This window comes from Cherax quadricarinatus, chromosome 2, assembly GCF_038502225.1.
Source record: "Cherax quadricarinatus isolate ZL_2023a chromosome 2, ASM3850222v1, whole genome shotgun sequence".
Classification (NCBI taxonomy): Eukaryota; Metazoa; Arthropoda; class Malacostraca; order Decapoda; family Parastacidae; genus Cherax; species Cherax quadricarinatus.
Genome location: NC_091293.1, coordinates 10,058,753 through 10,082,433, shown reverse-complemented (window position 1 = coordinate 10,082,433; position 23,681 = coordinate 10,058,753). Strand labels below are relative to the sequence as shown.

The 23,681-nt window shown below is 43.9% G+C and overlaps 1 protein-coding gene across 2 annotated transcripts in view; it reads right to left on the bottom strand.

Moving 5' to 3' along the window:
* Nucleotides 1-23,681, bottom strand: part of LOC128704862 (cytochrome P450 3A11) — a 119,677-nt gene that overhangs the window by 45,574 nt on the left and 50,422 nt on the right. For both annotated transcript variants that reach the window (XM_070087226.1, XM_070087232.1), the window contains one exon: nucleotides 16,366-16,549. In XM_070087226.1, coding sequence (XP_069943327.1) covers nucleotides 16,366-16,545 — 180 coding nt within the window. In that variant the 5' untranslated portion in view covers nucleotides 16,546-16,549. The remainder of the gene's footprint in view (nucleotides 1-16,365; nucleotides 16,550-23,681) is intronic.

The window sequence follows — 23,681 nt, the reverse complement described above, 5'->3', positions numbered from 1 at the left end:
AGAGGTGAGACGTAGGCCACTAGGAGAGGTAAGAACTCAGATGTTGAAAGGTCAGGTCCCTCTCAAATCCAGCCGCTCTCACTAGTGGAAGTTGTCGAAGTTGATTGCAGGTCTGTACCAAGATACCCTTGTGTTGCAGTGTCTGACAGATTGAACATTAAAATGGTATAAAATACCGACAGGTTGTTAGGTAAGACACATATGCAACAGTTAGGTATCTTTATTATGAAACGTTTCGCCTACACAGTAGGCTTCTTCAGTCAAGTACAGAAAAGTTGATAGAAGCAGAAGATACTTGAAGACGATGTAATCAGTCCATCACCCTTAAAGTTTTGAGGTGGTCAGTCCCTCAGTCTGGAGAAGAGCATTGTTCCATAGTATGAAACAATATGGAGATGAAGTGACAGAATGGAGCTTTTTATAGCGCCAAGAGGTGAGACGTAGGCCACTAGGAGAGGTAAGAACTCAGATGTTGAAAGGTCAGGTCCCTCTCAAATCCAGCCGCTCTCACTAGTGGAAGTTGTCGAAGTTGATTGCAGGTCTGTACCAAGATACCCTTGTGTTGCAGTGTCTGACAGATTGAACATTAAAATGGTATAAAATACCGACAGGTTGTTAGGTAAGACACATATGCAACAGTTAGGTATCTTTATTATGAAACGTTTCGCCTACACAGTAGGCTTCTTCAGTCAAGTACAGAAAAGTTGATAGAAGCAGAAGATACTTGAAGACGATGTAATCAGTCCATCACCCTTAAAGTTTTGAGGTGGTCAGTCCCTCAGTCTGGAGAAGAGCATTGTTCCATAGTATGAAACAATATGGAGATGAAGTGACAGAATGGAGCTTTTTATAGCGCCAAGAGGTGAGACGTAGGCCACTAGGAGAGGTAAGAACTCAGATGTTGAAAGGTCAGGTCCCTCTCAAATCCAGCCGCTCTCACTAGTGGAAGTTGTCGAAGTTGATTGCAGGTCTGTACCAAGATACCCTTGTGTTGCAGTGTCTGACAGATTGAACATTAAAATGGTATAAAATACCGACAGGTTGTTAGGTAAGACACATATGCAACAGTTAGGTATCTTTATTATGAAACGTTTCGCCTACACAGTAGGCTTCTTCAGTCAAGTACAGAAAAGTTGATAGAAGCAGAAGATACTTGAAGGCGATGTAATCAGTCCATCACCCTGATTACATCGTCTTCAAGTATCTTCTGCTTCTATCAACTTTTCTGTACTTGACTGAAGAAGCCTACTGTGTAGGCGAAACGTTTCATAATAAAGATACCTAACTGTTGCATATGTGTCTTACCTAACAACCTGTCGGTATTTTATACCATTTTAATGTTCAATCTGTCAGACACTGCAACACAAGGGTATCTTGGTACAGACCTGCAATCAACTTCGACAACTTCCACTAGTGAGAGCGGCTGGATTTGAGAGGGACCTGACCTTTCAACATCTGAGTTCTTACCTCTCCTAGTGGCCTACGTCTCACCTCTTGGCGCTATAAAAAGCTCCATTCTGTCACTTCATCTCCATATTGTTTCATACTATGGAACAATGCTCTTCTCCAGACTGAGGGACTGACCACCTCAAAACTTTAAGGGTGATGGACTGATTACATCGTCTTCAAGTATCTTCTGCTTCTATCAACTTTTCTGTACTTGACTGAAGAAGCCTACTGTGTAGGCGAAACGTTTCATAATAAAGATACCTAACTGTTGCATATGTGTCTTACCTAACAACCTGTCGGTATTTTATACCATTTTAATGTTCAATCTGTCAGACACTGCAACACAAGGGTATCTTGGTACAGACCTGCAATCAACTTCGACAACTTCCACTAGTGAGAGCGGCTGGATTTGAGAGGGACCTGACCTTTCAACATCTGAGTTCTTACCTCTCCTAGTGGCCTACGTCTCACCTCTTGGCGCTATAAAAAGCTCCATTCTGTCACTTCATCTCCATATTGTTTCATACTATGGAACAATGCTCTTCTCCAGACTGAGGGACTGACCACCTCAAAACTTTAAGGGTGATGGACTGATTACATCGTCTTCAAGTATCTTCTGCTTCTATCAACTTTTCTGTACTTGACTGAAGAAGCCTACTGTGTAGGCGAAACGTTTCATAATAAAGATACCTAACTGTTGCATATGTGTCTTACCTAACAACCTGTCGGTATTTTATACCATTTTAATGTTCAATCTGTCAGACACTGCAACACAAGGGTATCTTGGTACAGACCTGCAATCAACTTCGACAACTTCCACTAGTGAGAGCGGCTGGATTTGAGAGGGACCTGACCTTTCAACATCTGAGTTCTTACCTCTCCTAGTGGCCTACGTCTCACCTCTTGGCGCTATAAAAAGCTCCATTCTGTCACTTCATCTCCATATTGTTTCATACTATGGAACAATGCTCTTCTCCAGACTGAGGGACTGACCACCTCAAAACTTTAAGGGTGATGGACTGATTACATCGTCTTCAAGTATCTTCTGCTTCTATCAACTTTTCTGTACTTGACTGAAGAAGCCTACTGTGTAGGCGAAACGTTTCATAATAAAGATACCTAACTGTTGCATATGTGTCTTACCTAACAACCTGTCGGTATTTTATACCATTTTAATGTTCAATCTGTCAGACACTGCAACACAAGGGTATCTTGGTACAGACCTGCAATCAACTTCGACAACTTCCACTAGTGAGAGCGGCTGGATTTGAGAGGGACCTGACCTTTCAACATCTGAGTTCTTACCTCTCCTAGTGGCCTACGTCTCACCTCTTGGCGCTATAAAAAGCTCCATTCTGTCACTTCATCTCCATATTGTTTCATACTATGGAACAATGCTCTTCTCCAGACTGAGGGACTGACCACCTCAAAACTTTAAGGGTGATGGACTGATTACATCGTCTTCAAGTATCTTCTGCTTCTATCAACTTTTCTGTACTTGACTGAAGAAGCCTACTGTGTAGGCGAAACGTTTCATAATAAAGATACCTAACTGTTGCATATGTGTCTTACCTAACAACCTGTCGGTATTTTATACCATTTTAATGTTCAATCTGTCAGACACTGCAACACAAGGGTATCTTGGTACAGACCTGCAATCAACTTCGACAACTTCCACTAGTGAGAGCGGCTGGATTTGAGAGGACCTGACCTCTCAACATCTGAGTTCTTACCTCTTCTAGTGACCTACGTCTCACCTCTTGGCGCTATAAAAAGCTCCATTCTGTCACTTCATCTCCATATTGTTTCATACTATGGAACAATGCTCTTCTCCAGACTGAGGGACTGACCACCTCAAAACTTTAAGGGTGATGGACTGATTACATCGTCTTCAAGTATCTTCTGCTTCTATCAACTTTTCTGTACTTGACTGAAGAAGCCTACTGTGTAGGCGAAACGTTTCATAATAAAGATACCTAACTGTTGCATATGTGTCTTACCTAACAACCTGTCGGTATTTTATACCATTTTAATGTTCAATCTGTCAGACACTGCAACACAAGGGTATCTTGGTACAGACCTGCAATCAACTTCGACAACTTCCACTAGTGAGAACGGCTGGATTTGAGAGGGGACCTCAACATCTGAGTTCTTACCTCTCCTAGTGGCCTACGTCTCACCTCTTGGCGCTATAAAAAGCTCCATTCTGTCACTTCATCTCCATATTGTTTCATACTATGGAACAATGCTCTTCTCCAGACTGAGGGACTGACCACCTCAAAACTTTAAGGGTGATGGACTGATTACATCGTCTTCAAGTATCTTCTGCTTCTATCAACTTTTCTGTACTTGACTGAAGAAGCCTACTGTGTAGGCGAAACGTTTCATAATAAAGATACCTAACTGTTGCATATGTGTCTTACCTAACAACCTGTCGGTATTTTATACCATTTTAATGTGTAAACATATAAATGATTTTAAATATGGGCTTTCAAATTATTTAGAGGACAGGTTAAGGGGCTGTTATGGGAAGGGGGCTGTGGGGGGCAACTATCCTATGGATGAAATTGTTGAGGTCAAGGGGAGACTGAGGGAGTTACAAAATGAGAGGTTTCAAGCGGTAAGGGTGCAGGCAGGGGTAGACGAGGTGCTTTGGGGAGACAAACCATCGGCGTGTGTGTTGCGACGTCAAAAACAAAGACAGCAGGTTACAGCTATTACGAGGTTAGAGGTACATGAGGATAGTGAGGCTCAAGTTAGAGTATGTAGGAAAGAGGGAAATTTTTTCCCAGTAAAAGTAGGCCTTAGACAAGGATGTGTGATGTCACCGTGGTTGTTTAATATATTTATAGATGGGGTTGTAAGAGAAGTAAATGCGAGGGTCTTGGCAAGAGGCGTGGAGTTAAAAGATAAAGAATCACACACAAAGTGGGAGTTGTCACAGCTGCTGTTTGCTGATGACACTGTGCTCTTGGGAGATTCTGAAGAGAAGCTGCAGAGATTGGTGGATGAATTTGGTAGGGTGTGCAAAAGAAGAAAATTAAAGGTGAATACAGGAAAGAGTAAGGTTATGAGGATAACAAAAAGATTAGGTGATGAAAGATTGGATATCAGATTGGAGGGAGAGAGTATGGAGGAGGTGAATGTATTCAGATATTTGGGAGTGGACGTGTCAGCGGATGGGTCTATGAAAGATGAGGTGAATCATAGAATTGATGAGGGAAAAAGAGTGAGTGGTGCTCTTAGGAGTCTGTGGAGACAAAGAACTTTGTCCTTGGAGGCAAAGAGGGGAATGTATGAGAGTATAGTTTTACCAACGCTCTTATATGGGTGTGAAGCGTGGGTGATGAATGTTGCAGCGAGGAGAAGGCTGGAGGCAGTGGAGATGTCATGTCTGAGGGCAATGTGTGGTGTGAATATAATGCAGAGAATTCGTAGTTTGGAAGTTAGGAGGAGGTGCGGGATTACCAAAACTGTTGTCCAGAGGGCTGAGGAAGGGTTGTTGAGGTGGTTCGGACATGTAGAGAGAATGGAGCGAAACAGAATGACTTCAAGAGTGTATCAGTCTGTAGTGGAAGGAAGGCGGGGTAGGGGTCGGCCTAGGAAGGGTTGGAGGGAGGGGGTAAAGGAGGTTTTGTGTGCGAGGGGCTTGGACTTCCAGCAGGCATGAGTGAGCGTGTTTGATAGGAGTGAATGGAGACAAATGGTTTTTAATACTTGACGTGCTGTTGGAGTGTGAGCAAAGTAACATTTATGAAGGGATTCAGGGAAACCGGCAGGCCGGACTTGAGTCCTGGAGATGGGAAGTACAGTGCCTGCACTCTGAAGGAGGGGTGTTAATGTTGCAGTTTAAAAACTGTAGTGTAAAGCACCCTTCTGGCAAGACAGTGATGGAGCGAATGATGGTGAAAGTTTTTCTTTTTCGGGCCACCCTGCCTTGGTGGGAATCGGCCAGTGTGATAATAAAAAAAAAAATAAAAATAAGGTACATGAGATGGCGGGAGGTTATAGAATGGGTCAGGAGATACTAACTACGAAAGGAATGTGTGCGTATGTGGATAAATGGTATGAAGGGTGTTGGACAAGTGGGAAGGTGGGGAATGTGGATTTAGAGAAGGTGTGTGAGTATGTGACGTGTAATTTAGGGAATAGTGATAGAAAGGCTTTAGGGGGGGGTAATTTCGGAAGAGGAAATAGAGTTGGCTTTAAGGGGAATGAGGAAGGGCAAAGCACCGGGAATAGACGGTCTCCCGGCTGAATTTTATCTCCAACATTGGGAGGTGATAAGGGGTTTCATGGGTAGGTTATTTAATCAGATGAAGGAGAAGGGTGTGATGGGGGACAAGCAAGCAACAGCAGTTGTAGTGTTGGTCCAGAAGGGTAAGGGGCAGCACACCCTCAAGGAGTACCATGCCATATCTCTGCTATGTGCTGATTATAAGTTGTTTGCTAAAGTCTTGGGTAATCGGTTTAAATGTGTGGTAGGGAGAGTGGTTTCGAAAACGCAGTATGGTTTGCCTGGAAGGTCGATGATTGAGGGTCATGGAATACTGAGAAGTTTTGTGGAGTCAAAAGGGGGAAGGGGAGGGCGGCGTTGTTGGCTTTAGACTGGCAGGGGGCCTATGACAGGGTGGAAAGGGGAGCATTGGGAGCTATACTTAGGAGGCAGGGTTATGGGGAAGAAATAGTTAATTGGGTAACCACGTTGTACAATGGAGCCAAGATGAGGGTACAGATTAATGGATGCTTGGGGGAGGAGATTGTAATGGGTAGAGGACTTAGGCAGGGGTGTCCCATGTCACAAATGTTCTTTGCGTGCATTCAGGACCCCTTCTATAGAATGATTGAACGTTGTGTATGTGACACGAGTGGAGGTATGGGGGAGGGGTCGGGAAAGTGTGGCCGGGAATAATAGGATATGTAGACGATACAACAGTCCTGATTCGAGAGGGGATGGCGTTGGGTGTTTTGGATGATGTGCAACAGTTCGGAAATGCAACAGGGATGCAGGTAAATAGAGAAAAGTCAATGATCATGGGATTGGGTGATTGGGTGGAGGGGGGGGAGAGATGTAACGTTGTGAGAAAACAAACGGTGTCTTTAAAAATATGTGGTATCACCTATAAGGATGACTTGGATGCTGCTCGAGAGGAAAACTCGAATAGATTAATGGAAAGGATTCAGGGGCGTCTGGGGGCAGTGACCTCATCATCTGACTCTCGTGCAACGAGTGATTGTTATAAATGTATTATTGTATAGTAAGGTTTGGCACGTAGCAGCCGTGTTCCCATTAACAGGGACGGCGATTGTGGGAATTCTGAGACGAGTGTTTAACTTTTTGTGGAGTTCAAGGTGCGATTGGCTGAGGAGAGAGGTTGTAATGTTACCTGTGTGCCAGGGTGGGTTGGGGTTGATGGATCTGAGAAGGAGGATTAAATGTGTGTTTCTTAAATGGGAGGTTTTGCGCGAAGGTGTGAGTGGAGGGCAGCTGGGAAAAGTACATGATAGGTTGGGTAAGTTGTATGGTGGTGTGGAGTTGAGGGAATGTGAAACTGTTTTGAGGGCTTTGATGTTGGTTAGAGAACCCAGGAAAATTCGAGTAGGGGTTTTGTGTAGGCTGCTTGCAGACAGGATTGTTGTACCAGTTGAGGGATTGTTCCCCATGTACGCATGGAATAGTATTTGGTATAGGTTTAGCAAGTTGAAGTTAAAGCCTAGGGTAAGGGAGGTAACGTATCGTTTTTTGCATGGCATACTACCGTCGGGGGAGGTACTAAGAACCAGAGGGGTAATTGTGGGCGGAAGGTGTGGAATCTGTGGGGAGGATGAGACGGTGTTCCATGCAGTATACTTTTGTGGGGGACTGGAGGGTGTTAGGTATTGGTTAAGTAGGGTTAAGTAGAAATATACCTAGTTGGATGAATCTTATTGTGGCTAGCTGGTCTAGTGGCTAACGCGACGGGCTGGAGTTTTGAGACTCTATGACCGCGGGTTCAATCCCGGCCGGGGGTATGGTTTAAGTAGGGTTGTACAGGGGGTGGGGGGCCGAGGGGTGTCGGTTCTGCGTGCACTAAGCCTAGATGTGGGAGGGTTCGACAAGAGTGTCACAAGAGCTTTGGATTATATAATAGTGGATTATATATATATATATATATATATATCGTGGGTGATGAGGGGGAGGGGGGATTGTGAGGTGCGGAGGAGGGTACTAGCGATAACGGTTTATCGTACGATGTGCCGTAATAGAGAACTGTATGGGAGGAGGTGGGAGAAGGATTTTTTGGAAGGGTATAGAATGTTAACGTTAGGGTTTCTCATCAATCTACGACTTTGGCTGAGTGAGTAAGGGGGGGTTGGGGATTACATACGAGAAGGGGGACTTCAGGGAAACACAGAGGGGTCGCCTCCTGGGGAGGGGTGAGAGTAAGGTGTATGTGGGTATATGAAGGTGTAGATGTGTGGCATAAGTGTACGTAGCATGCAAGTGGGCACAGAAAGCAAAGGTGATATCAAGTAATTACGTAGTAACGAATGGAGAATTCTGTGTTTGATGTGACAGGGTCGTCATGACCTTCTTCATGTATTAAGGGTGAATGGTGTCAAGATTATAGGTTTAAGACCGTGCAGAGCTTTTGGGCTTATGTAGAGTGTGCGTTTATAGCCTTTATTGGGCATATTTCATGTGCGATAATCGTATCGCAATGAGAGATTATTTAAATTATGTTGTTTGTGTTTAGTGTTGGGGTTTTAGCGAGTGTACTGACTTTATCTTAGCATTATATAATGTGCTCATCCAGTTGATGAGAGATGGAACGCTAATGACTTCCATAAATTTGTAATGCCTCGTTAAAAATTTGTAATGGGAGAGTATGGTTTAGTCTCTTACTTTATATAATGTGTTCAGCCGGTGGAAGAGGCTGTATTAATATTTACTAATATTTATTAATATTTATTTAGTATAAGTGTGAGGCTTAGGATTTTCATTTTTTTTTCAATGCTTAAAGAGGGATTGTAGTGAGGCACGTATGTATGTTTTTAGGTAATTCTTATTGTATAGGGGTTAATTTTGGGAAGAGCATGTACTTGTTTTTTTAACTGAGATTGTGATGTAGGTCATTCCTCTGATTATCTACTGTGAAGGTTGTGAACCTTTGTTATATGTCAGTCATAGTATGTTAACTATACAAATCTGAAAGGTTTATATAGTTTATATTTGATATAGTTTATATAGTTATATAGTTTATGTTGTTTATATTATAGTAGTATGTTATATGGAAATTTTTGTGAGTGTATATGGGTAACCCCTATTATGTCAATGACAATGTGTTGTTAAAACTTGATAGTGTATATTGTGTAGGATTGAGGATCCTACTGTACCTATTTTATATCTTTTTATTTAATATTAAGCTGTAAAGTTTTTAAATAAAATATAAAAAAAAAGTACAGGGAATAGTACAATAATGGAATAATAACATACACTAACGTAGTATAGTACAGTACTGAAAATAAAGTAATTAAAAATAAAGCATGGCTCTATAATTATAATTATAAATGAAATATAAGGTTTAAGTAGTGACTGAACAATGTTGACAATTTACTGCTGTCAGATAAAGAACTGGAGGTTACATAACACTACTGGTGGAAGGTGACTACAAACTGCATTTTTTATTCTGATTCGGTAAATCCAGAGTCTTTTAGGAATCTATGTAATTCATATTAATTGGAGATAAAATATCTCTTTCTTGTGAATTCCTTTTTAACAGCAATTTTTCCATCCCTCGCAAAGTACTGATGGATTTTCCGGTCATGTTTCAGCTTTCTTAGTCTGTAGAGGAGATCTTGCCGTAGTTTGGTCAGGCATTCATTTTCGTGAACATCGCTTTTCACTGTAATGGACGTGCTTAGTAGGTTATGTCCTTGAGAGTTACAGTTAAATTTTTGTATTACTGATTTCTTTCCAGGTTGATAGCCTATCACTTTACACTCATTCATGACATCACTTGGTATGTTGAGACGAAGACGGTCATGGATCAGCTTTAATGTGGTTTGTTTACATGTTTCCTGAGTTATAGTTAATGGAAGATGTGTGCTATCCACTACGACTGAGTCAGACAGCTGTTGTTGGTCTAAGTGTTCTTGGAAATTGTTCATGACATCAGTAAGTTGTAAGTCGACTCTTTCTCTTTCACTCTTGATGTTGATGTTTAGTTGTGCAACTTGATCTTTGAGGAGGTTGATGGATTCCTCAGACTTGGTGTGGGTGTTGCTGAGTTGGTCAAGTGCGTTTTGTTTATTTTCTAGAGTTGTAATTTTGTTCATGTTCTGCGTGTTGTTGGTTTTTAAATTAATTTCCTGGGTTAACATATCATTGACTTCTTAAGCTCTTCCATACCCTGGCTTAACATGTTGATTTTTTGACTTTGCATCTTTATGATTGAAGCTATTTCTGGGTCTTTAATGTGCAAATGTTTGTGGCAGCAGCCATGTTTGTTATTGTTGTCAGACGAGTGTTATGGTGGTGCCGGTGGGTGTGAGGGTTGAGGCCTGGCTGGCAGTACGAGTTTTCCTTACAGTGTTGCTTTTCTCACCTGTGTTGCTAGGAGTCTTCGGTTGAATACTGAACCTTCTCTTGTTGCCTTGACCCCTGGCCATTGATTGTAGTTTCAGATGAATTGTAGATAATGAGTAGTGTGCAGGTGTTGGAATGTTTCCTTATGACTTGCACAAGGGATGAACATGGGGAATATATAATAGCTAAATTCAAATACAAAAACCTACAAAAACCTCTCAGTGATAAACATCTACAGAGTACCACAGTCAAACAGCCGTTTTAGTGAAAACCTAGGAAGTATGTTAACTGATGCACACATGAATAAAGATCACTTACTACTCTCAGGTGACTTCAGTATAAATCTCCTGCAAGACCAGGACCCACACGTTACTGAATTCACAAACACTATGAGTAACTGCTTGTTTCTACCAACAGTAGCAAAACCTACAAGAATTACAGAGACTAGTGTTTCCCTACTAGACCACATCTGGACCAACACCATATCCCTTTAAAATCAGGCATAAACACAGATAATACCACAGACCACTACCCTACCTTTCTCATAACTAATCTAGGCAAATTACCCCAAGACACTACTAAAGTCACTTTCAGACTTCACAATGAGCCAGCCATTAATAACTTCACAACAGCAGTGACAAACATTGACTGGCACACTGAGCTAGAAATCTATTGACAAATGTATTAATAATTTTCTAAAAAAGACCCAATACTTCTATAACAAGCACTGCCCTAAAAAAACTAAACAGATGACAGCTAAGAGACTGAACAGTCCCTGGCTAACACCCAGCATTCTCAAATCCATATATAGAAAGCACCTATATGAAAAACAGTACAGAATGGGTCACATAACCAGAGACCAAACAAAACGTTACTCGTCAATCCTAACCAGCCTGATAAGAAGGGCTAAAAAACTGTATTATGAGAACAGATTATCCAACTTAAAAGGTGATATAAAAAAGACCTGGAAAACCCTATCAGAAATTCTAGGAACAAAAAAGATATCAAGAAATAGCGCAATTGAACTAACAAAACCAGGTGAACCCCAACTTCCACCAACTGAAACAGCAAACAGACTCAATGATTTCTTCTTCACCATAGGAAAAAACCTTGCCAATAAAATCCCAAGCTCAAATACCCCAACCTAATGACTACCTCACTGGCAACTACCCGAACACACTGTTCCTAGCTCCGACTAACCCAGCAGAAGTCTCCCTTATTATCAACAAACTAAAAAACAAGGCAGGAGATTTAAATACCTTACCACCCTTTATATACAAAAAAGTGTCACAGGTGCTGTCACCAATCATTGCAACACTCTTTAACAAATCCATCGAATCCTCTACCTTCCCTACAGTTCTCAAAATAGCAAGGGTCACCCCGATCCATAAAGGAGGAGACCAAACAGACTTGAATAACTATAGGCCAATATCCAACTCACACCCCCTCTCTAAAATCTTCGAAAAATTAATTCATATGCGAACCTATTCCTACCTCATCTCCCACAACATACTCAACCCCTGTTAATTTGGGTTCAGACCTAATAAAAATACGAATGATGCTATTATACACATGCTAGAACAAATATACACTGCACTAGAGAAAAAAGAAGTCCCATTGGGGATCTTCATCGATTTACGTAAAGCTTTTAATACAGTTGACCATGACTTACTCCACATAAAATTGTCACACTATGGTATAAGAGGGCACTCCCTCAACTACCTAAAGTCATACCTCAGCAACAGAAGCCAATACGTGTAAACAAATGGAGCAAACTCTTCTGCACACCCAATTACAGTTGGTGTCCCACAGGGAAGTGTCCTTGACCCTCTTCACTTTCTCGTTTACATAAATGACCTACCAAATGCATCGCAATTACTCAAACCCACACTATTTGCAGATGACACTACATACGTCTTCTCTCACCCGAGCCCAGTCACGCTAGCCAATACTGTAAATACCAAATTGCAGAAAATATCTGCCTGGATGAGGACTAACAAACTTACTCTCAACATTGACAAAACCTGCTTCATTCAGTTTGGAAACAGAGCTACAGATGTCCCTCTTAACATAATGATAAACGGATCACCTATCACAAAGCTCACAAAGGGAAAATTTTAGGAATCCACCTTGATGATAGACTCAAATTTCAAACACATATGCAACAAATTTCTAAGAAAGTTTCCAAGACCGTAGGCATACTATCGAAGATACGGTACTATGTTCCACAGTCAGCCCTCCTGGCCCTATATCACTCACTTATTTACCCCTATCTCACCTATGGAATTTGTGCATGGGGCTCAACAACAAAAAACCATCTCAGATCATTATTTCCCCAACAAAAGGCTGCAGTCAGAATGATAACAAATTCTCACTACAGGCAGCACACTCCACCAATATTCAAAACTCTAAACCTACTCACCATACAAAACATCCATACTTATTATTGTACCTACTACATACATAGAACCCTCCCCTCAAACATCTCCTTACCAACCTCAACAGAACACATGACCATAACACAAGGCACAGATCACTCTTTGATGTTCCTCGTGTCCATCTCACGCTATGCAAAAACTCAATGCACATAAAAGGCCCAAAAATCTGGAATTCATTACCTGTGAATATAAAAGAAACACTGTCTGTTTATAAATTCAAGTCTCTACTTAAAAATCACTTACTCACCCACAACTAAATAAATACTGAATAATTGTATCTCATAAATGTTTAACCTGTGACCCAATCAAACTTTGTTATTTTTAATTACATTAACAGAATACTCCATTCTACTGAATGCTCAGCAACACAGTAAATGACCACATGACCTGTCTTTGTAATACTCATTTGTACTTAATTGTTATCTGCTTACAATAATGTTTACCACTGAATATATAATTGTTAAGTTTATGTTAAGTTAATTTTAAGCCTGCCCATAATGCTCTACATACAAGGGGCTTTGGCATGTTACACTTAACCACTGTATTTTTTTTGTACTTCAATGCATCATGTTCAAATTAATAAATAAAATCAAAATAAAAATGCCTGGCAGCGGGGTAGATGGCGGTAATTCACGTCTTCAGTTGGATATAAATCGTATTTTGGGTAGTTTCTGCAGCTGAATTATGTCATTCTGGGTATCCACGTATCTTAGTGTTATGTGGGTCCTTACTAGGCCATCACAGCGTTGTTAGGAACCTCTGGTGGAAGGGAAATAGAGAAGCAGGATACTTGGTGCCGCTGCCGCTGCCTACCTGGAATCTACCTGGAGGTTATTACGGGAATCAACGCCCCCGCGGCCCGGTCCACGACCAGGCCTCCCGGTGGACCACGGCCTGATCAACCAGGCTGTTACTGCTGGCCGCACGTAGTCCAACGTACGAACCACAGCCCGGCTGATCCGGCACTGACTTCAGGTATCTGTCCAGCTCTCTCTTGAAGGCAGCCAGGACTCGCAAAAGTCTAAGGGACTCAGAACAAGGGAAGAAACTCCTGCACACCATTCCCAGCAACCCCAGGCCTGCCAGAATGTACGGCCTGCCAAAAACTCACAAGCCAGGTATCCCATTGAGGCTCATATCCTCGGGAATAGGCAGTGCTCTCCACCAGCTCTCGGGGATTCTCGCTAAACACTTCTCTAAAACTCTTGGGCACAATCAGTCCAGCACATCTCAAATACTCGGGTGATCTTCTCAGTCGCATTCGCAACATCAACATCAGGAACAAGAAACTTTCTAGCCTGGACGTAACTTCCCTATTCACCAAAGTACCTACTATACAAACCATCGATCTCTTCCGCAGGAAAATTGACGATTCCCTTGATCTTCCTATTCCAGCCAGCGATTTTATCAATCTTGTTGAACTATGTGTTGGCTTCACGTGTTTCTCTTTCGAAAATCACCTCTTTCAGCAGACTTTCGGACTACCCATGGGTTGTGCAAGAAAAGTATAAAATACCGACAATATGTGTCTTAACTTTCATACCCATGAGTTCGCCACTTAGTGCCGTCCTGGCGAACCTATACATGGAACATCTGGAAGCCGAGCGTTTTTCCACTATTAATCCCTCTTCTGTCACCTGGCTCCGTTATGTTGATAAATTAGACACATGTGCAACTCTTGGGTATCTTTATTGAGGAAACGTTTCGCCACACAGTGGCTTCATCAGCCCATACATAGGAGAAACTTGAAGAACAGGAGGAGAATGAGGTAATCAGTCCCTCAACCTTGAGTCGATGTGTTCAGTCCATCAATCTTGAGTAGAATACGGCATATGAGCGGAGAAGCAGCTTATAAACCGTATGGCAGGAGAGGTACAACAGTCATAGGTGGTGTCACATTTGTTCAATGTGGAAGTAGGTCGTGCCCAAGAATTAGGCAAGCGAAGAATTCCTAAGTATTAAGATCTTAAGAAGTTGCAGTGTCTGACAGGTTTGTAGATGAATGGTTCAGAGAACCGACATGCTGATAAATTAGACACATGTGTCTAATTTATCAACATGTCGGTTCTCTGAACCATTCATCTACTGGCTCCGTTATGTTGACGATATTCTCATCATAACTTCCAGACGCTTCAACGTTCAAGCTCTCTAACACAAGCTCAACTTTGTCGAGCCCTCAATCCAGTTCACACTAAAAGAAGAAGTCGACAACACTCTTCCTTTCCTCGATTTTCTTCTTTACAAAGCTGATCATGAACTTCGTTTTAAAGTCTATCGAAAACCTACCAACCAAAACGATCTTCTGCTCTTCTACTCTCTCCACGACACAAGAACAAAACGTGGTGTAATTATAGGCTTTTTCCTGAGTGCACTCAGAATCTGCAGCAGTGAGTTCCTTGAGGAGTGCTCTCTTATTGAGCAAGTATTTTCTAAACATCATTATCCTCGTCACTTCATTAAAACTGCAGACGACGGGCATTAAACATCTTTAACACACCCAGAAAAGACACTGCCGAGAAGAGATACATAGTCCTCCCCACCAACTCCATTGCCAAACACGTTTCCAACATCTTTTCCAATACCTCATTCCAAGTATCTACCTCCACATTCACCACCATCAAGGACATTACCAGTAATAAACAGGACAAGCTTCAAACCTCTGCAGGGGTATACACAATCTCTTGTAATGACTGCAGTAAATTATACGTCGGCGAAACATCCAGAGACCTCCAAACACGTATTTCAGAACACCAGTATGCACGCCGATCTGACGATCCAGAGAATGCCTGTGTTCAACACCGAAATTCACAACCATTTAATCAATTACAGAAACGCAAGACTTATCGCCAGAGAAGACAACGCTCTATACCGAAGAATCGTGGAGTCATTACTTCTCTGTATATCCAACAACTTCAACCAGAACAACGGCTTCTATTACGTAGCTGAACCCCCTTGCCAAAAAACCTCTTCATCGCTATCCCACATAAGAACACATGAATGGAGGAACACTGCAGAAGGTTTACTCATATACTTATCTCCTTTTAAAGCTACCAAAGGTTCTGGACTCTATCACCCTACTCGGAAGATTGTCACATGCAGCATTCTCCAACTGACCCAGCATTCTCATCCTATAAATAATCATGTATCTCTCTCTCTCACCCATGCAGATCTGTTTGTGATATGATAAAGCCCACTGCGTATTGTAAATGTTTTGCCATCCAGTGGCTTTATCAATACAGATTCTAGGACCCAGTTTGAAGACAGTGGAACTATATACAAAAGATGAGGTGATCAGTCCCTCAGCCTTGGAGTTGGCGTGAAGAGCACCGTAGTCGTGAGGATTCTGGAGCAGAGGCAAGGAGGCTGGTGCTTATATACTAACGTAAGTTAGAAAAGGACGGATAGCAGACGATGGCATAGTCACTGGTAGGCGGGATTCCCCAGTGGAAGTAGGTCCTACCCAAAGGAATAGGTAAGTTGCATTAGTAGTTGTAGTAGCCGTGAAGAACATCATGTAGACATCCTCTGAACCAAGATTCCATGATGTTGCAGTGTCTGACAAGTTGTACAAGAATGGTATACAATACCGACAACATGGAAATTTGAGACATGTGCAACATCTGGGTATCTTTATTTACTTGTAGCTCAGTCGAAGTCGTATTTTGTTGTTTGTACCAACCTTTGTGAAGCATATGATTTAGCAACACAGATCCACTAAGGAGGTCAATGAAGAGCTGCGCCCTCAGGGTCGACACACACCCTCAGGGTCGACATACACCCTCAGGGCTGATACACACCCTCAGGGTCGACATACACCCATAGAGTCGACAAACACCCTCAGGGTCGACATACACCCATAGAGTCGACAAACACCCTCAGGGTCGACACACACACTGGTAGTTAACTAACCTGGTCAATAAAGAGCCACCTGGGGTGTTTCCTGGAGAGAAATTTGTGGGTGTGGCCGATGAAGGGAAGGGAGCCAGGAGCTGTAGTCACTCCGCTGGCCCACCAGTAGCTGTGACGATACTTGGAGTACGCCCAAGCTGCAGTCACCACCGCCACCACCACCAGTAGCACCACCACCATGATCCTGGAACACAACATTGCTATTAACACCATCACCACCAACAGCACCACCACCAGCACCATCACCACCTCCACCACCACCATGATCCTGGAACACAACATTGCCATTAACACCACCATCACCACCAACAGCACCACCATCATCACCACCAGCACCATGATCATGGAACACAACATTGCCATTAACACCACCATCACCACCAACAGCACCACCATCAGCACCATCATCACCACCACCATGATCCTGGAACACAACAATGCCATTAACACCACCATCACCACCAACAGCACCACCATCAGCACCATCACCACCACCACCACCACCACCAACAACATGATCCTGAAACACAACATTGCCATTAACACCACCATCACCACCAACAGCACCACCACCAGCACCATCACCATCACCACCACCACCACCACCAGTAGCACCACCACCATGATCCTGGAACACATCATTGCCATTAACACCACCATCACCACCAACAGCACCACCACCACCACCACCACCACCACCACCACCACCACCACCACCACCACCACCACCACCACCACCACCACCACCATGATCCTGGAACACAACATTACCATTAACACCACCATCACCGCCAACAGCACCACCACCAGCACCATCACCATCACCACCACCACCACCACCACTAGTAGCACCACCACCATGATCCTGGAACACATCATTGCCATTAACACCACCATCACCACCAACAGCACCACCACCAGCACCATCACCACCTCCACCACCACCATGATCCAGGATGTTGCAACCCCTGAATGGGTTGCAATGATTATTATGTATATATATAATTATTACCTTTACATTTAATTTTATGTTGCTTATATTTGCGATAATAGCTAAATCGTAAATGTATTGCTTTATATTGTTATTTGACGTAGTTATGTTGTTAGGTAGGATGTAACATATTATGTGCTCAGTTCAAGTCTTGATTGTCTAACTACTGTAATAACGCTCTTTCCTCGTTATTCTGCCGGCTTCTGAGCTGCAGTTGTCCACGAGCTATCACGTGATCGAGGGGGGGGGGTGTCCTCACCTCACCTGAAGTATTCAGTCTGGTCTAGACTCTCTTGGTGGTTGGACAGATTGTCTGTCTCATTATTCTTGTTAGTTCTGTAGAACTCTGTGCACAGAACATTGTATAGACTTAGTGATTTTCGACGTTGTACTGAGGTTGTGTGTCGCATATACACTCTGAGCAACTCAGGTCCTGAACTATAGCTTATGACCTAATTTGTACTGGTTTCTGTGTATTATCACAGTCGGGGATTTTCTTATGCTGAACTTAGATTCAGTAGTATGGGAGTTTTGTAACTTCTGTGGAGGATCTGCTGATGGTCCCTACTTAGTGTCGTTATATTATCTCCTTGTTCCTGATTCTGTGTCGCAGTTGCTTGTTGTATTGCTATTGGGCTTAGCATTCTTTTTGTTGTTCAAGCAGACTGTTCTCGTTGCCAGTCGGTCAAGAAGTTAGTTTATTAGAGGATTTTGTCAGTCACTTGTTTAAGTCTAGTCGAGTCGTGAGACATAACGAACTACTTAGAGCACTTACACACATACATACACACTTGTACATATTTGTAATATCTTATTAAATGTTAAATGTACCAGACGGTACTTAAGAATGATAATGTAATATGTGCTTTCAACACAATAATACTGTAAACGAGAGAAGTGATATTATTTTGATAATTGTGATTAATTTAATTTAATTTAATTTGATAATATACCTCTAGACTTAATAAATTTATTAAATTTTAATTTCTCTAGTTAGTAGCCTACCAGTTGTAATCCTGAAGCACTATTGAATAATACTGAATTCTAATGGATAATTGGACAAGGATACTGACTACTTGTTACGAAAACCCAGTAACAGGCTGGATGCTAGAAGGGCAGTCCTTTCTAGTATTCACTGGAGATCTCTAAGCTTTTAGAATCGCGTTTTTTGTAACACAGGAACACAACATTGCCATTAACACCACCATCACCACCAACAGCACCACCACCACCATCATCACCACCACCACCATGATCCTGAAACACAACATTGCCATTAACACCACCATCACCACCAACAGCACCACCACCACCATCATCACCACCAACAGCACCACCTCCACCATCATCACCACCACCACCATGATCCTGAAACACAACATTGCCATTAACACCACCATCACCACCAACAGCACCACCACCAGCACCATCATCACCCCCACCACCACCACCATGATCCTGGAACACAACATTGCCATTAACACCACCATCACCACCAACAGCACCACTACCAGCACAATCACCACCTCTGCCACTACCATGATCCAGGAACACAACATTGCCATTAAGACCACCATCACCACAAACAGCACCACCACCACCAGCACCATCATCACCCCCACCACCACCACCATGATCCTGGAACACAACATTGCCATTAACACAACCATTACCACCAACAGCACCACCACCAGCACAATCACCACCTCTGCCACTACCATGATCCAGGAACACAACATTGCCATTAACACCACCATCACCACCAACAGCACCACCACCACCAGCACCATCATCACCCCCACCACCACCACCATGATCCTGGAACACAACATTGCCATTAACACCACCATCACCACCAACAGCACCACCACCAGCACAATCACCACCTCCGCCACTACCATGATCCAGGAACACAACACTGCCATTAACACCACCATCACCACCAACAGCACCACCATAAGCACCATCACCACCACCACCATGATCCTGGAACACAACATTGCCATTAACACCACCATCACCACCAACAGCACCACCACCAGTAACATCATCACCCCCACCACCACCACCACCACCACCACCACCACCACCATTATCCTGGAACACAACATTGCCATTAACACCACCATCACCACCAACAGCACCACCACCAGCACCATCACCATCCCCACCACCACCACCAGTAGCACCACCACCATGATCCTGGAACACAACATTGCCATTAGCACCACCATCACCACCAACAGCACCACCATCAGCACCATCACCACCACCACCACCACCATGATCCTGGAACACAATATTGCCATTAACACCACCATCCCCACCAACAGCACCACCATCAGCACCATCACCACCACCACCATGATCCTGGAACACAACATTGCCATTAACACCACCATCACCACCTACAGCATCAGCACCATCACTACCACCACCACCACCACCACCCCCACCACCACCACCACCACCACCATGATCCTGAAACACAACATTGCCATTAACACCACCATCACCACCAACAGCACCACCACCAGCACCATCATCACCCCCACCACCACCACCACCACCATGATCCTGGAACACAACATTGCCATTAACACCACCATCACCACCAACAGCACCACCACCACCAGCACCATCATCACCACCACCACCACCATGATCCTGGAACACAACATTGGCATTAACACCACCATCACCACCAACAGCACCACCATCAGCACCATCACCACCACCACCATGATCCTGGAACACAACATTGACATTAACACCACCATCACCACCAACAGCACCACCACCAGCACCATCACCATCACCACCACCAGTAGCACCACCACCATGATCCTGGAACACAACATTGCCATTAACACCACCATCACCACCAACAGCACCACCACCAGCACCATCACCATCACCACCACCACCACCAGTAGCACCACCACCATGATCCTGGAACACAACATTGCCATTAACACCACCATCCCCACCAACAGCACCACCATCAGCACCATCACCACCACCACCACCACCATGATCCTGGAACACAACATTGCCATTAACACCACCATCACCACGAACAGCACCACCACCAGCACCATCACCATCACCACCAACACCACCAGTAGCACCACCCCCATGATCCTGGAACACAACATTGCCATTAACACAACCATCACCACCAACAGCACCAGCACCATCACCACCACCACCACCACCACCACCACCACCACCACCACCACCACCACCACTACCATGATCCTATAACACAACATTGCCATTAACACCACCATCACCACCAACAGCACCACCACCACCACCACCACCACCACCACCACCACCACCACCACCACCACCACCACCACCATGATCCTGAAACACAACATTGCCATTAACACCACCATCACCACCAACAGCACCACCACCAGCACCATCATCACCACCACCACCACCACCACCATGATCCTGGAACACAACATTGCCATTAACACCACCATCACCACCAACAGCACCACCACCACCAGCACCATCATCACCACCACCACCACCAGCACCATGATCCTGGAACACAACATTGCCATTAACACCACCATCACCACCAACAGCACCACCATCAGCACCATCACCACCACCACCACCACCACCACCAACATGATCCTGGAACACGATATTGCCATTAACACCACCATCACCACCAACAGCACCACCATCAGCACCATCACCACCACCACCATGATCCTGAAACACAACATTGCCATTAACACCACCATCACCACCAACAGCACCACCACCAGCAACATCATCACCCACACCACCACCACCATGATCCTGGAACACAACATTGCCATTAACACCACCATCACCACCAACAGCACCACCACCAGCACCATCACCACCACCACCACCACCACCACCACCACCACCACCACCACCACCACCACCACCACCACCACCACCATGATCCTGAAACACAACATTGCCATTAACACCACCATCACCACCAACAGCACCACCACCAGCACCATCACCATCACCACCACCACCACCACCATGATCCTGGAACACAACATTGGCATTAACACCACCATCACCACCAACAGCACCACCACCAGCACCATCATCACCCCCACCACCACCACCACAACCACCATGATCCTGGAACACAACATTGCCATTAACACCACCATCACCACCAACAGCACCACCACCACCACCACCATCACCACCACCACCACCACCACCACCACCATGATCCTGGAGCACAACATTGCCATTAACACCATCACCACCAACAGCACCACCACCAGCACCATCAGCACCACCACCACCACCATGATCCTGGAACACAACATTGCCATTAACACCACCATCACCACCAACAGCACCACCACCAGCACCATCATCACCCCCACCACCACCACCACCACCATGATCCTGGAACACAACATTGCCATTAACACCACCATCATCATCACCACCATCACCACCACCACCACAACCTTGATTCTGGCACACAACATTGCCATTAACACCACCATCACCACCAACAGCACCACCACCAGCACCATCACCACCACCACCAACACCAACACCACCACCACCACCACCACCACCACCACCACCAGCACCACCACTACCACCACCACCACCATGATCCTGGAACACAACATTACCATTAACACCACCATCACCGCCAACAGCACCACCACCAGCACCATCACCATCACCACCACCATCACCACCACCACCACCACTAGTAGCACCACCACCATGATCCTGGAACACATCATTGCCATTAACACCACCATCACCACCAACAGCACCACCACCAGCACCATCACCACCTCCACCACCACCATGATCCAGGATGTTGCAACCCCTGAATGGGTTGCAATGATTATTATGTATATATATAATTATTACCTTTTCATTTAATTTTATGTTGCTTATATTTGCGATAATAGCTAAATCGTAAATGTATTGCTTTATATTGTTATTTGACGTAGTTATGTTGTTAGGTAGGATGTAACTTATTATGTGCTCAGTTCAAGTCTTTATTGTCTAACTACTGTAATTAACGCTCTTTCCTCGTTATTCTGCCGGCTTCTGAGCTGCAGTTGTCCACGAGCTATCACGTGATCGAGGGGGGGTGTCCTCACCTCACCTGAAGTATTCAGTCTGGTCTAGACTCTCTTTGTGGTTGGACAGATTGTCTGTCTCATTATTCTTGTTAGTTCTGTAGAACTCTGTGCACAGAACATTGTATAGACTTAGTGATTTTCGACGTTGTATTGAGGTTGTGTGTCGCATAGACACTCTGAGCAACTCAGGTCCTGAACTATAGCTTATGACCTAATTTGTACTGGTTTCTGTGTATTATCACAGTCGGGGATTTTCTTATGCTGAACTTAGATTCAGTAGTATGGGAGTTTTGTAACTTCTGTGGAGGATCTGCTGATGGTCCCTACTTAGTGTCGTTATATTATCTCCTTGTTCCTGATTCTGTGTCGCAGTTGCTTGTTGTATAAGTCTAGTCGAGTCGTGAGACATAACGAACTACTAAGAGCACTTACACACATACATACACACTTGTACATATTTGTAATATCTTATTAAATGTTAAATGTACCAGACGGTACTTAAGAATGATAATGTAATATGTGCTTTCAACACAATAATACTGTAAACGAGAGAAGTGATATTATTTTGATTATTGTGATTAATTTATTTTAATTTAATTTGATAATATACCTCAAGACTTAATAAATTTATTAAATTTTAATTTCTCTAGTTAGTAGCCTACCAGTTGTAATCCTGAAGCACTATTGAATAATACTGAATTCTAATGGATAATTGGACAAGGATACTGACTACTTGTTACGAAAACCCAGTAACAGGCTGGATGCTAGAAGGGCAGTCCTTTCTAGTATTCACTGGAGATCTCTAAGCTTTTAGAATCGCGTTTTTTGTAACACAGGAACACAACATTGCCATTAACACCACCATCACCACCAACAGCACCACCACCACCATCATCACCACCACCACCATGATCCTGAAACACAACATTGCCATTAACACCACCATCACCACCAACAGCACCACCACCACCATCATCACCACCACCACCATGATCCTGAAACACAACATTGCCATTAACACCACCATCACCACCAACAGCACCACCACCAGCACCATCATCAACCCCACCACCACCACCATGATCCTGGAACACAACATTGCCATTAACACCACCATCACCACCAACAGCACCACCACCAGCACAATCACCACCTCTGCCACTACCATGATCCAGGAACACAAC